This window comes from Neopelma chrysocephalum, unplaced genomic scaffold, assembly GCF_003984885.1.
Source record: "Neopelma chrysocephalum unplaced genomic scaffold, ASM398488v2 Primary Assembly neopelma1_84, whole genome shotgun sequence".
In the NCBI taxonomy this organism is placed as follows: domain Eukaryota; kingdom Metazoa; phylum Chordata; class Aves; order Passeriformes; family Pipridae; genus Neopelma; species Neopelma chrysocephalum.
In genome coordinates this window covers 5,150,646-5,165,641 of record NW_020897746.1, presented here as the reverse complement: position 1 = coordinate 5,165,641, position 14,996 = coordinate 5,150,646, and the positions used below count along the sequence as shown (strand labels likewise).

Sequence of the window (14,996 nt, the reverse complement as noted above, 5' to 3'; positions counted from 1 at the left end):
CTGTAGAATTTGGCAGCAGATTTTCAAAGCTCTCCATAAGTTGTGTTTTAACTGGCACTCTGGCTGCACATCTGTTTTCTGATCAGAAAAGAATGGCACATCCCTTCAGGCTGCTGAGAATTGGGTATCAGCAGCCTGGTGGGGAGTGAGTAGTTGTCAGTCTAACTTTTTAATGTAGAAAAGTTTGGGAACACTGGCAGTTTTGACCACCTTAGGCTGGTGTAGTAGATTGCTGGCTGGAAGCTGCTCCCTTCAGGCCACCTTTTGCTTTCTTACAGAACATGTGATGAAATTGCCTTTCTTTGGCTACACCATGTTCATCGTGGAGAGAGTCAGTGATGAGACGATCCCTGCGCCCTGTTTCTTTGGTGTGAATAAAGAGGAGATCATTGTGGTGAATGGCATCACCAAGGTATGCCAGACAATTCCCCCCAGTGTCTGTCAGATATTAACTTTGCCTTTTAGAAGAACCTGTGCAGGAAGAGGCTGTACTTCTCTGTATCGCAGCCACTCTAACAAGAAAGTAAGAGACAAGAGTGGTAGAACAGTCATTAGTGCCATGTGCTCTTTTGCAAGTCCAGTATTCATGCTAACAAGCACAGCCTACAGTAAACCTGTGTGTCACATTCCTGTTTGTCCCAGTGCCGTGGCAGTTCCAGGGCTGTGCTGTCAGCAGGAACCTGCCCTGTGTTCTGCACACACCACCCTGTGCCCCAGACCTCGCTCAGCTTTCACTGGGCTCTTGAGGTGACTCCTTCTCGTGGGGAATGCGATGGTTTAAGGACTGCACCAGAGAGTGGTCTGTGGCTTTTCTCCTCCCCAGGCCGTGTCCCGGGTCATTCCCCTGAAGGAGGTGCAGAAGATGCGCACCCTGAAGCCCATGTTCAAAGATGGACTTCCTGGCTTGGAGCTGAACTACGGATCACCTGCCACCCCCAAGACCATGTGGATTGAACTGAAACAGGTGAGATCAGCCTGGGCCTGCAGCTTCCTGTTGGCAACTCAGGAATTGCCCTCCACTGCCGAGCTGAGCCTCTGTTGAGACAGTGCTCCTGCTCTCTCCTGCTCCACAGAAGGAGGAAAGGGATCATTGCATTTCCCAGGCTCCAAAGTGCAGCTTTGTTCCAACACATACCTGATATTTAATTATAGAAAGTGGTTTATGGGAATATTTAATTATAAGCAGCAGCTGTTTCTGGGGCAAAGAATGACTGATGCTGATTTGTGTTTTGACAGGCTAAAGAACTGTACCACACACTTGTTGTCATCCTGGACAAAACAGAGCTCCACTCCTAGAGCCCGAAAGGAGGAGAATGACCAAGGAAAACAGCTGTGTCTCTCTTCCTTTGTACTTGATCAGTGCTCCCTGACCTGCTTTCTAGAAAGAACATTTCCAAAAGACAGCCATGACCTGAGACAGCTGCTTTCTAGGGCTGCCACCACAGTGTTTGTTGACGGACTGGACCACAATGTCACCCCTGGTGACCTGCCATTCAGTCCTCAAGTACTTCCTTGAAGCAATCCATGCTGTGGATAAACAAACCACAAGGCCCTCTCCACACCACAGTTCCAACAAAGAGCAGCTGAACCAATGCAAGCACTTGCCTTCAAGCAATGCAGTGTGGAAGTCCTCTTTTCTTTCTTGAATTAATTAACATTAGCAAAGCCTGGTGCTTGCTAGAGATTTGTGTGTCCCAATGCCCAGCTGAGGCTATGCAATGCCTGCACTGGCTGCTGGTGTTTTCCAGAGGCCAGTTTTGTCTCTGCATTGATATGCACAAGGCCCTGGAACAGGATTGGTGAAGCAGGAGTTTACAGAAAGCACCTTCATTGAAAAGCAGATCAGTGTTAATAATACAATTAGTGCATATGCTGGGGCACAGATTGAGCTGCAACGGTACCAAAGTTTATTGTTAATTAATTTCTCACTGACATAATTATATGCATCTGCTTCCCTCTGCTATAAAGAAGTCAGTCATGTCCATGCAGCTGTCAGGCTTCAATGGTGGCTCCATGCCCACAGAGGAAGCACATTCAAACAGCACTTATATTATAGTAGAGTGTTTTGGGTTGTACAAAAATGCCTAATTTATTTTTATTGCCCTTTAGGAAATTGCAATAAAGTAATCATAGATATGTTTTGAAGGTGTGGTGTGACAGATCTTGCATCTTAACCCGGGAAAACTGACCTGCAGGTAACAGGCAAACCTTGAGGGGAAAAAGGCTGTCACTGTTGGCAGGGAAGGGATAGATCTGAGGGTGCTCAGTGCAAGCCATGAGGCACAGCTGGATTCTTGCTGGTGAGGTGATTCCAGCAGGAACTGCAGCATCTTCCCTGTCAGGTACTTCCCTTCAAGTGCTGCTTAATGTATCTTACACCAGTCTGTATGAGTGAGTGGTAAGAAAAAGCTTCCAGGAACACTCCACAGCAGCTATAACATTATTTTATTGTCAGTTCTGCATATACTTCAGTACATCTAAAAAAATACATCTGTGGAGTACAGTGCTCCAAAAGCCTGATGACCGATGGCCTCTCAGCTGCAGATCCCTCAGCAGCAGTAGTGCCTGAGGCCACCAGCCTCTGTGGGCATGGAACAAAGGCAGAACCCAATAAAAATCCAACAGGAAGGACTTGTGCCAGGGAATCAGGTTAGGTCCCATATAAACATAGCAGCAGAGACACCACAGTGTCAATTTGAGGGCCACAGCAGTACCTGAACCAGTTCTAACAGCAGCATTGCCCTCTGTATTGCAGACTTTTGGTGAGGCACAGGGGGCAAATATGGCTTTAGGGGTTATAAGAAAATGCTGGAAAGTGCTGTTGAGGTTAACACTGAAAGAGCATCACCACTTAAGTTAAAGGGCAGACAAAACTAGACAAAGTTTAAAAAAAGTTCACATTAAAAGAAAAAGAATTCCAGTTTCTCCACCTTCAGAAAGTAGGCATTGCCTGCATGGTAAGAACAAAACACTTCCCTCCTGCCCTTCAAAGGAAAACATTCCATCCAGGAACTCAACCATGGAGTTTGTCATTGGCAGCCCTGAGCAAAGCATAAGAACATGTAGCATAAGGCTTCTAGTGGTAACACTGAATTAAGAACTAAGAGACAGGGAGTGAGGGGAGGAACCATCTAGGAACAAGATGCCATCCCAAAGCAGAGTCCCAGTTGGAAAGTCTGAGCCCTTCCCAGACTGCTGCAGGGAGTAGAGGTTGGAGACAGTGCAGAACATCTCAGGCAGCAGCCCCTAACAAACACAGCAGATGCAACTTCACACCCCTTGGTCCTTGAGGGCTTCAGCACCCCAGTTATTGGAGAAACTCTCTGTAAGTTCACTGAAACTGGTTTCCTGGAACTGTTTGTCACTAAGGACAGAAGTGAGCAAAAATGCAGTGGGAGATAAAAAAAAAAAATCTCACTTCTGCAGTCTCACGAAACCCTCCATGGCAGAGTTCTTCAAGATCCCCTGGTCATGCTGCTGGAGGAAGGAAGACAACCAACAGGATACACAGATCAGCTCTCCCAGCTCTGCAGCTCCTGCCAGTCTGCCTCACTCTCACACCTGACCCTTGTTTTGAAAAACTCCTTGATGAGTCTCTGTGCTTCCTCCTTCACTGCAAGAGAGGAAACACCACCTCTGAGTCAAAATTTAAGACATATGCCACCCCTAAAGACATCCATCCATTTGGCACTGGAAGAACCCCAGGCTCTCAGTGCTCTCACCTGTCTTGCGGGCAGGGTTCTGCTCCTGGGTCAGTAAGTGAGAGAGGTGCCGGGCAAAGCCCTTAAACAGCTCCTGCAGAATCAGGGAAGACAAAGAGCAGAAAGCAGACATCAGTTACCAGACTGTTCCATGTTTGTCTTGCCCTCAGCATAGGCTGGCTGCAGCACACACTATTCCTAGATTGTTGCACACCTGCAAACACACCCGACCCTGCAGTGTTGGCACACACAACCTGCCTTGCAGGACACATCAAGGAAACTACACCAGAATTGAACCTGAGCTGTTGCAGCTCCACAGGTGGGAGTTAAAAGTGTGCGAGAGCTTAATGTGAAAACATGAACAACCATAAATAAATATGGAACTAACATGATACCACTCCAAACACACACAAAGCTTTTTGTGGGAGAGGTGAGTTCCTGCACCTGGAGTCACTGAAACAGCACATACCAAGATGCAACTTGGAAATGAAATGTGGTATCCAGATCATCTCCCCCATTCTTAGAGCCCCAGATTCACCATGAACTGCAGTCTCCTTCTGCTAAAGAGGGTCGTGAGCTGTTCCCTACCTTGGAAGCAAATTTGCCACCCTTGTAGAACGGGGTCAAATATTTGACAACGATGTCTGCAGTGTCTTTGAGGGACACGCCTTTGGTCACTGGCTGTACAGTCTTGCTGGTTCCTTCTTTATCACACTGTTCTAAGTTTGTATCAAAAGTCACCTTCTTCTTTGTTGGACCAGCACTTTTGCAATCTGGCTGGGACAGAATAGAAGGTTTTGCCGCTGTCCGCAGCCGCTTTGTTGCAGGACTTTCCATATCCTGGAGAGGAGGCAGAAAAGAATCAAACCCACCACTTCCTGGAGCAGCATTCCACTTCCAAGCACCCACTACCTTCCAGGACAACAAATCTTTGCAGCATCCTGCAGACTCTCCCTACAGTGAATACCATGCAGGAATCTCAGTAACCCATTTTGCTGTGCAGACATAATACACTATTTGTCACACAAAGGGACTTTGAGAAAAGCCCTTTAAGAACACTACATGTACAATTACTCCGTGCTCTTATTAGGGCAGCTAATTGCTAGACCCTGTCATATACAGGAAAAACTGACTGGAAATGATTTTTCAGGATCTCTGCTGAGAATACACCCCTCAGGAAGAACCAGCCATGTCAGGAGTGCCACATGCCTGTTCAGTTTGAAAGAAAAGAAGACTGCACTGTTGCAGAGACAGCTGCCAGGCAGTCTCAGATGCCAAATGCAGAAGCAGAGACTGAATGGCAAGGCAGGCTGTGAGTACAGGTCGCTTCCAAATGGTCCCGTGTGTCATTGGCCTGTGGTTGTTCCCTGGACTTGAGAAAGCAGCTGCTAATTATAGTTCATTACAGATCTAGAGGAGGTCAAGAGACTCATTCCAGGCAAGTCACCAGCAAGGGCACAGTCACATGTGTTGCACACAGGAGGAAACAACGCAGTGGAGGGGAAGCTCCACTGGCATGGCCCAGTGGGCAGCAGGGAAACACCAGGAATGGTGCTGGCATGGCCCAGTGGGCAGCAGGGAAACACCAGGAATGCAACACAACTGGGGTTCTCCTCTCTGGTGCAACTGCAGCTGGGCCCTTCCCAGATAAATAACACTCTCAGGTGAGGTTCAGAGAAGGAGCATCACTTTCAGAGAGAAATTTGGCACGAGATGAGCAGAAGAAATAGAGGAAATTAGCATTCATTGAAGCCTTACCTCAACTGATCCTGCTCGCTTCCCACTCTCACCTTCCCCAACAACAGGTAGCTCAGTTTCTGAGACATTTTCAGCAACACTAGTGGGAAGAGTGGAGAGAAGGCCAACTGTAATTATTCCACAGAGAAAATATCCCTGCATTCACTGTTAGTGGCTATGAGACCCTCCATGGTAAAGCAAGAGTCTCCCTCACCCACCCAGAGATCTCATACAGATTCCCAGTTTCCAGGACAACGCTGGTGGGACTCTGCAGCTTTACAGGGCAATAAAGGGAGCAGAGAGATAGGGATTTTACCTGGACTTTACATCAATTTCTTCCTGAAGGAGTTCAGATTCAGCAGCCTGCTGGGTCTTAAAATCCTCCCCCCTCTCAGTCTGTGTTACTTTTGTTTCTCTCAGTTCTTTATTCTCTGCCTGGGACTGTCCAGTCAGATCTCCAGAGATATCTCTGCCTTCCTGAGGTGTTGGTTGCTCTTGACACGTGCTTTGAGAAGAAACCTGAGGTAGTGTGCTTGCAGAACAGCCCTCTTCCTTTGCTGAGCTGCAACTTTTGGCTTTAGAGCTGCCCTTGGAGAGGGAGAAGAATTTGGAAATATCCTGTGATTCTTTTTTAGCTGCTTCTGCGAGCATTTGCTGCTTCTTGCTACGTTTGGTCTTCTTAGAAGGGCTCTCCCAAAGGGCAGCCTTTGTGTCTGGACTGGGTTGCTGTCCCTTCTTTTCAGGGTGTATTTCTACCCCAGCACTCTCACACATTGCTTGGGTTGCTGTTTCTTCCCTCTGGACAACAGTGTTTCTGGTGTCCAGTTCCAGACTGCAGCTGCTGTTGTCTTGCCCATTTGGACAATCTACTTCTTTTTTGACAGGCTTTGCATCACTCTCCTCCTGGATCTTCAGCAGTTCTGAGGCAGTCTGGAACAAGTTGGATTTCTTTGGAAATCCTGCTCCCACGCGCTTGGGTTTGAACTAGGGAGAAAGGAGGAAGAAGAAAGTTTGGATGCGATATCCCTATGTGCAGAACTCTGAAAGGAGATAGGTTTCTGCACACAATACACCAGTGTGGACAGATGTAAGGTGAGGGAGGCTCTAAATCTGACTTATCATCACACCCATCAACTGAGACATGAGGGAAATGCATTAGGTTAAATTCCCAGGGTGGTAGTAAGGAAACAGCCATCCTTGGCTAGAGCAAGATGAGAAAGAACTTTTTTAATCTATGGCCTGCACATAGATTATGTTCACTAATAGCAACCACTATGACAGATAGACAGGGAAAAGCAATTACAACAGAAATATACAGCTATGGCCACAGAAAGGATGCAAGATAAATTGATAAAAAAGCAGAAAGACAAAACACACCATTCCCTCCTGTCTATCCCATCAGTACTCACTGAGTAAACCTGGGATGCAGGGAGGAAGTCCTGTTCTGTTGGAGACTCAGATTTTGTTTCCAAACTGCTGTTGCCACCAGTTCCAGACCCAAAAACCGAGAACAACTCTCCTTGTTTGGAGGCTTTGTTGATTTCTGCTACCTGAAAAGAGAATGGAAATATCCTCCAATGGCCAGAAATCTTTATGCATTCCTGCCTTTTTACATACTAAGAGCCACAGTGGCAAAACAAACATCTCCCCTAGAGAGGCACCTGCCTCAAGAACAGAAATATCTTCAGAGAGATTGATGGCAACCAGGTAACCTAAACCAAGGCTTCTCTAGTGTCAGCAGCAGCCTGGGGAACTCTTCATTCCCTTTACTGCTAGAACAAATCTAGATAAGCTTGCACTGGTATGTAGGTTTCCAGAGCCTGTAAAGCCAACAAAGATGTGAAACCCAGGTGATTCTGGGCCCCCTTGGAAACAAAGTCAAGAAGAAAGATTTGGAAGACGCCCAAGGCAAAGCAGAGCTTCTCCTCTGTCTTTCCCACACAAACTCTGCCCTATTTCCCCTTGAGCTGAGGCCACACCACGTTCATACAGCAGGTGTATGTCCCTACCTTCTTTAGCACAGTTGCCTTGTATGAATTTGCCATTTTGCTGGTCCGGAAAGCTTCATACTCCATTTCCACTGCACAGGCATGAGGGGCTGACCTGTAACACAGGCTGGGGTGATTTCTGGCAAGACACACCTCTATATCTGCAAAGGGTGCACTAAGGCTTAAGTATCTCCCAGAAAGTAGAAAATTCACTCCCTCCGGTGCAAGAATAAGTGATAGTTTCCAGTTAAACCCTCAGGGATACAGTGGTGAATTGCTGGAGAATGGAAAGGGTGATGAAAACACTTTTCAATCGAAGTCCTTTTGCCCAGAGGCAAAATACACTATCCCCACCTTGTGGGACAGGGAAGAATTGCGGCTCCTGGAATCAAGCTGATTTAGCAATCGGCCACAGGAATCCTCATATCCGATCCTGAATATCACTAACAGAAAGATGCTGTTAAGTGAAACTACATCCTTGGACAAAAAAATCTTAAAAAAGTATTCTTTGAGAATGTTAATTCTGCTCAGGGAGAGTAGGCCCTGTGTTAAGAGACTCAGTATGTACCCCTTTTCTTCATCTCATACCCTTTTCCTCCTGCTGCTGGATTCTTCTGGTTGTTGCTCAAAGCTTCTTCCAGCATCTTCAAGCAGTGTTCCCGTCCCTAGGAAACATGGGATACTCAGAAGTCACAGTGCCCCTTGGACTTCCATCCCTGAAGGAGTAAGAACAGGGGAGGTGGAATCTTTGTTGCTCTTTGCTGGTCAGCCATGATTTACCTTCACTGTGAGCTTTGGGATCCTCCTGCTGCCAGCATCCTTGAGGGGACAGTCTGCACCTGCCACGGGAGAGGCATTTGGAAAAGGAGTTACAGCTGGGCTGTGGCTGATGAGAACATCTCAGCTGTCATAGAGAGGTGCCAGTCCAGTACTTCCCGGCATTCTCCTTCCTGCACTGTCACCCCAAGGGTCATGACAGTCACCCTTTTTACCTGGAAAAGCTACACACTCCAAAAGAGGAGGCAGAAGCCAAAGTAAGATTGTTCTCTCTGACTGAGAATATCTACTTTGGAGTTTATGACTAACAGCTTTCCAAAATTTTCCAATCTTAGGAAACCCTTTTTCAAGGAATTGCAGCTCTTAGGAAACCCTAATCTATCCTGCTCCCCACAATACCAACCCCAAAAATTCCCAAAAAGGCTGAACAGAGTAACCTGACCTACCAGGTATTCTTTTGCCATAGTGTAAGAACTACACTGCTAGACAGGGCCCCATGCAGCACAACTACAAATAGCAAAGTTTTTTAGCAGTTTCCCTATAGCCCACTTATTATTATTATTATTATTATTATTATTATTATTACTGCTGCATAACTACTGCAGAAACAGCCTACAAAGTCAGGTTAGACAGTTTTTCTTCTCTCTTGCTTATTTGAACAAGTTGTTCAGAAAGATGCATTCCATATCTTCACCCCAACCAAAGCTAAGCTGTGATCCATCTCCTCCAGCCAAGCTTTCACAGCCAAAAGCTTAACCTCTGTGCCTGGGGACTGATACCTCCAGTGGTGATGCCATATAAATTATACACAGCTGTAAAATACAAGACTTTCTTCTCCCAAAGAAAGTCCACTATAAATCAAAGAAGGTATTTACTTGGAGGAACAAAATCTTCCTTTTCTGGTTCTTTGCCCTGGAAGAAAACAAAGATCAGTCAAACATTTCCATTTCTGCAATGCACATGCAGGTCTAGAAGCACAAGAGACATATTTTATACCCCTTCTCCAGGGAAAATTGAAGCTGAAGTTACAAAAGCACCAAAATAGGGGAAAGAAGACAAAGAATGAGAATCGAAGCCAAAATTTCATCTTTGCTATAGGAATATATAAGAGAAGCTGACAGGGGAAATTTGTTTTTACTACTACCAGGGGTATTAAAGACAACAGAATCCTCTTGATAGCACTGCAGAGAAACCAGTACATGAATCAGCTGCATTTCTTCCTATTATGGGACTGGCCCAGAATATGGAGAACATGAGAAAAAGCAGAGGTACAAAAAGCAAAAGACAACAAGCAACAGCAAGATGCAATAATTTACTTCCACTAGTGCCAGGAAGCCTTTATGGCTGTAAGACAAGCTCACAGCAAACAATCCGGGTATCTCTTACACCGACTCACCTTGCGCAGACTCATCTGCTTTTTGTAGAAGTTGTCCCACTCCCGCTTCCGACGCTCTTCGTTGTCTTCCTCCCAATTCCCACTGCTTTCTTCATCGTACCTGGATAAGTCAGGGAAACAAGAGGAGCAAGCATTTCTGTAGCTGCAGCATTACCTGGGGGACAGGTCTGGAAAGCCTAGGCCACCCCAGTGATGTTTCCCACATCCTTTCTGAACAACTCTTAGCTTTTAGTTTCACTGCCATCCCTCAACCTGGACAGCTGAGAGTGTCCTCCAAAAATTCATGGGATTTGTTAATCCCATGAACTTTAGTTAGCGGTGGCATGAACTGGTAGCACTTAACTAACACTCTGAGAATGGAGGGCTCCATTTAAGCTCCTCCAGATTGTCCCATGGGGTTGAGGAGTCACTGACTCCTGCCATATACCTCATCAGTCACTACTGCCCTGGGAGCAGAGATGGCAGAAAGGGCACAGCATCCATTCCTCAGCCTCAGCTGTTCACAGCCTGTTGTAGTAAATGAAATCCCCATCACTAATGCACTGAAATGCAGCAGCTGATCCTCACCACATGTAGCCCAGGAGTTTGCTGCCTCCCACAGCTGCCACAGCCAAAACTTACAGGTATCACAAATCAGAGCTTTAGGGCTGTTGACTATTACAATTTCCAATCAAACAATCAAAGGAAACTACAATCAAGTCATGGAGAGGTTCAATAAATCAAGTGGCAAACACGGTGCTGTACAACAGCATTGGCCGTGGCTTTTCAGGTCGTGAGACCAAACACAGTCTTAGGTCACAAGTACCAGTTTCCTCTGACTCAGCCTGAAGAAAAAAGCCACCAGTCTCAAGCTGTTTAAGGTAAAGCAGGGCCAGGCCAGTCCAACAGCACTGTTTATCCTGGCAGAGCTTCACGGGCAGTGCCAGCAGCGAAACTTCATCCTGACAAAGCTGCACAATCACTGCACCTCAGCCAGAGAACAAGGAGAAGGAGAAGTTGTCAACTCCACACTGCCAAGCATTTTACAGAATTAATCATGTTTTCCACTGCACATATTCCTTTTGCTGTCAGCCTGACGGGAAAACACTAAAATTTCACAATCTGCAGAAGAATTTGACACTGGCACTCCATTGCACCCTCTGTGGTGACTAAAGTTCTGCCAGTGGCCCCCAGCCTGCTGGCCCACAGGCAGTTATACTGAGTCGGGAATGAAATCTGGACCACGTCATCTTGGTCTCAATTTAAACATTTTTGATCTTGTGACTGTGAGCAGCCTGAGCCCACTTGCTGCTTTCAAAAAATTTCAGGCTAGTTTCTTGAGCCAATTACATTCTGCAGGGCAATTCTTAGGTCTGTCAAAACAGCTTTTGGCTCTCTGGGACACGAACGTGAACAAGGCTGCCAAAGTGTGTGGAAAATGGAATTCCAGCTCCTGCTGCCAGGAAGTTACAGGAAAATACCATCCACACAGAAACATGTGCTGAAAATAGGAGTGGCTGGGCCTGCAGCTGGGAGATGCTCTTTTCTCTGATAGTTCCTATAAGCTGAGTTTTATCTCTCCAGCACAGACCTGCTAAAACCTCTGCAGCCTCTCTTCCCGCCTTCGTACAGCTCTGGGTCGTAGGCATCCCAGGAGGAACCAGTGGGCCCGATGCAGGTTTTGCTCCAGTTGTTGGTGCAGCGTTCCAGTGACTCCAGTTGCCTTTTCACTGCCCCTGGGTTCTTGCAGAAATCACAGCACTTGTTACAAGGTGGGGTGACATCGCCGAAGTACTTGGCTATGGCAGCGTGGCGACATCTAAACACAAGGGAAGTGATCTGGTCGTTATTTTTATTCATGAGAACTCCACCCTCCAAATGCAGGGTGTTTGTTGATACAGATTTGAGTCTTTTTTTTCCCCCACAGAATGCCTGTTCCAGCAGGAATCACAGGGCTAAGTGGGGTTCTGTTCCTGGCACATTGCTTAAGGTCTCTCTGCCTCCACTTCCCCACACGTGAAACAAACACTGACATTAATCTCTTCTGCTAAATCCTTTTAGATCTTTGAGACCTGCAAAAGGAAGTTTATGAAATATGCAGTTATTAATTCTGTATCATTGGCCAAACATATTCCATGTCCTATCAGCATGGCTGTAAGATAAATATGTGAAGAGTTGATCCCTACACCTCAGAGTGTATCTGTATATTCCACATTGAAGAGCTTCTCATTTTACTGTTTGTGGTTTGAAGGTGAAGAAATCTATATCTGAAGACACAGGAATGTAAATTAAGTCCCAGAATTAGAGTCCAGACTGAGGTCACAAGGGAGCATCATTCAGGTAACACATGCCTGGGTCTTGATCTGCTCCCACATGCTCCAGATCAGCAGCCAAAATTGGGGTCCTACATCCATGAAAACCAGTCCATTTACTCATACAGTATTGCACAATCAGTTTACCAGACTTAGCAAACTAGCCATGTGAAAATGATTAGATTCTTCTAGAAATCTTCAAAAGATTTTTGGCATTGCTTTTGGGTATGTAAAAAAGAGTTTGGTGACAGAAATATGCTCATTAGCAATACAGGCAGGAAGTAATTTCTCTTCTAGAACACTCCTTAATTTAAACCAGTGAATACACTGATTTCACTAAAGAAGAACCAGGAAGCTACTTTTTTTGGTTTTTTAAGAAAGAAGAGTTTAGAGGAGCTTTTTAAAACTTGAATTGCACAGCAGAGGTGGCCAGTTGTCTCTCAGTCAAAATGCTGATACTAAATACACAGAAACATCTACTTCATCAGGCATTTAGAGATCAAATCCCGCAGCCAAGAGGGAACAAGAGTTATTTTAGAAGAGAATTATTTTACTACAAAGAAGAACAAAGTGGAGATTTTTCTTCTCTGCCAAGGAGTGCCCTAGTTGGCTTACCAACTTCATCTGCAAAAAGTGGGTCACAGAGGGGAAAAGTAAGAGAGTGAGCACTTCATTTATTCTTATTATAAACCCTTTAAGGCATGTCTGAACTTGCCAGAGATCTAACAAATGCAGTTTTCTTCTTAACTCGCGTGTGTGTTTGGGGGGGGGACACAAGTGCATGTCTACCAAAGCACCACAAACAAACCCTGCCAGGGTCTGTAGAGGCTGCTCTTTCCCACAGCCCGGCAGGTTGATGTGCCAAGGGGCACAGGTTACAGATTCCTGACTCCACAGCAGTGCTGAAGCACAAAGGACCTGGCACTGCTCAGGTGAGCAGGCTGCACCAGTGTGACCTTGCTCTGCACGGTGTAGGGAGCTGAAGGCTGGAGAGGGCTACGACAAAGCTGGCTTTATATCCCCCTGCAGAGCCACACTGACTCACTCTCCTCTTGCACTCAAAGAGCTCCTTTCACATGGTGGGGAAGGGTGGGGGGACTGGGATGGGGGCAACACATTCGATCCCCTTGTCCTGCCTTTCCAAAAGAGCTACTGGTGCTGCCTGCCCTGCCAATGCAACGTGACTATAGAAATGTCAGCGAGCTGCAAGTCAGCTTTTTGTTTCCCCAAAAGAAAACAGGCAGGCATTCTCATTAGCCCATGGCTCTTTCTCTCGCATGCACTGATCTGTATGAGAGTTAAGCGAGGCATACAGTAATGGTCAAGCCCTCTCCTCACTCCTACAGTTTAATCACCAGGCTTATGCTGGGGAGGGACATCCACACACACCTCTGACCCTTAAAGCAAACAAGTGGGATGCCCCAGGGGAGGGCTTTGGTGGAAGCAGAGATCAGCTCTGAACTCACTGGAACTTAAAGAGTTGTAGTTTCTAACCCATCAGCCCTGCAAAGCCAAGCTCTTTCCACCCAGGTTCCTGTAACTGCCTGCATCTTCCTGAAGAATTACCCCATTTCACAGAGCCACTTCCACAGCCCCACTTTAGCCAATGGTGCTCAGGACTTGGGTCATAACGGAAATTCATTTGCAGAACTAAGATTGCAATCCTATAATTAAAGTCAAAAGGCAAAACCCAGAGTTACTAACAAGGATGCTGGGGGTAATCACTGGATTACAGCTTAACTGAACACGAGAGGTCCTGAAACATAGTCACTTGTACATTATCATGAGAGGGGAAAGCTTCCCAAGCCACATGGGCACCTGACTAATGCCCATGAAATGGAGATGATTTACATAAACTAATGGCAGTCTGTACACATGTCCTAAAATTATTTCATCTTTTAAATATGCAACTGTATTATTTGTCTCCCCTCACCCTTCAACAGCTGATCATTGGCCCTCAAGATGTCTAAACAAAATTATTTCATTTGAGGCATCCTGCCCTGATTTAACATTACGGAATAGGATGAAGAGCAAATAACAACCAAGTTTATTAACACGTTTTTGTCTGTGACAATACATTTCAGGAAAATGCTAAACTGACCACACCTGCACCAGTGTGGGTTTGGTAGTCCTTGGTTTTGCACACCAGCTAAAACAGGAGCACCATTCCTGCAATTAGTAGAAGCAGATGGACAGTCAGAGAGAAGTAACATTACATATCCTGAGAGAAGATTTGCCTCTCTCAAAATTTACCAGAAGAAAAGCATTCCCTCATATGAGGGCAAGGGTACATCAGAAATGCTTCCTGAAAAAAACACCTCAATGAGACATCAAGTCTTGGAATACAGCCAAGAAGTGAAAGTATTAAAAAAGATAAAAATCGTGTGAGGACAAAACAGTTACGCAGATGCCATTTGTTGAGTGAAAGCCACTTAATAAGCTTTATCAGATAGAAGAACAAATCATGAGGTTGATGCGAAATTCTAATGTTGCACCTCTCTGAAGGACTGTATCCCTTTAACATCACCTGAACTTCACCTCAGAGACAAGACAGTGGGTGTCAGCTGTCCCCAGAATACAAGAAGGAAAAACCACAGCATCAAGAGAGTAAATGACTTGGCCAAGGGCATGGAGCAAATTCACTGCCCCAGCATCACCCCTGCTCCCCTGTCCCTGGCAGGTCCCTCTTACAGTGCTGCACTGTCCTCACCACTTCTTGCTCTGCCCCTTCAATGAACACATGAGAAAAACTCCTTCCCCCAGGAGTCAGAAGGAAACCGGGCAGCGTAAAGAAAAGTTACTTGCTTTAACACACCCCCGAACTATCGCAAGGAAAGAATCAAGTCTCACTCCGGAAAAAGCTGAAATGAAAAGGTAAAAAAGAAAAGACCTCTCTGTGGGGAGATGCACAGAGGAAAACAGCAACAAGTGCTGGCCCCTGGGCGCCCCGGGCAGCGGAGCTGGCACAGCGCTGGCTCAGCCCCAGCCCGCGGTGGCTCCCTGCCGCACGCCCTCCCTCCCTCCCTGGCACACATGTAACACGAAACTTCGGATCTCCAGGACAACCAGTAACAAAAAAAAAAAAAAAAAGGCAGAGACAACAGCT

General features: G+C 46.1%; 2 protein-coding genes across 4 annotated transcripts in view; one reads left to right on the top strand and one right to left on the bottom strand.

The window, feature by feature from the left end:
- MYO15B (myosin XVB) overlaps positions 1-2,131 on the top strand; it is a 40,903-nt gene extending 38,772 nt beyond the window's left edge. The window contains exons 63-65 of the mRNA XM_027691828.1: positions 279-412; positions 824-964; positions 1,237-2,131. Of these exons, the coding sequence (XP_027547629.1) occupies positions 279-412; positions 824-964; positions 1,237-1,296 (335 nt within the window). The 3' untranslated portion in view covers positions 1,297-2,131. The remainder of the gene's footprint in view (positions 1-278; positions 413-823; positions 965-1,236) is intronic.
- A 296-nt stretch (positions 2,132-2,427) lies between these two features.
- Positions 2,428-14,996, bottom strand: part of RECQL5 (RecQ like helicase 5) — a 37,234-nt gene continuing 24,665 nt past the window's right edge. For 2 of the 3 annotated variants that reach the window (XM_027691949.1, XM_027691950.1), the window contains exons 9-20: positions 11,170-11,397; positions 9,600-9,699; positions 9,079-9,115; positions 8,207-8,265; positions 8,015-8,091; positions 7,448-7,541; positions 6,848-6,988; positions 5,755-6,422; positions 5,460-5,538; positions 4,290-4,541; positions 3,723-3,795; positions 2,428-3,613 (exon numbers count right to left, since the gene is read on the bottom strand). In XM_027691949.1, the coding sequence (XP_027547750.1) occupies positions 3,513-3,613; positions 3,723-3,795; positions 4,290-4,541; positions 5,460-5,538; positions 5,755-6,422; positions 6,848-6,988; positions 7,448-7,541; positions 8,015-8,091; positions 8,207-8,265; positions 9,079-9,115; positions 9,600-9,699; positions 11,170-11,397 (1,909 nt within the window). In that variant the 3' untranslated portion in view covers positions 2,428-3,512. Of the gene's footprint in view, positions 3,637-3,722; positions 3,796-4,289; positions 4,542-5,459; positions 5,539-5,754; positions 6,423-6,847; positions 6,989-7,447; positions 7,542-8,014; positions 8,092-8,206; positions 8,266-9,078; positions 9,116-9,599; positions 9,700-11,169; positions 11,398-14,996 lie in introns of all 3 variants that reach the window. The other variant, XM_027691951.1, reaches the window with a different exon arrangement.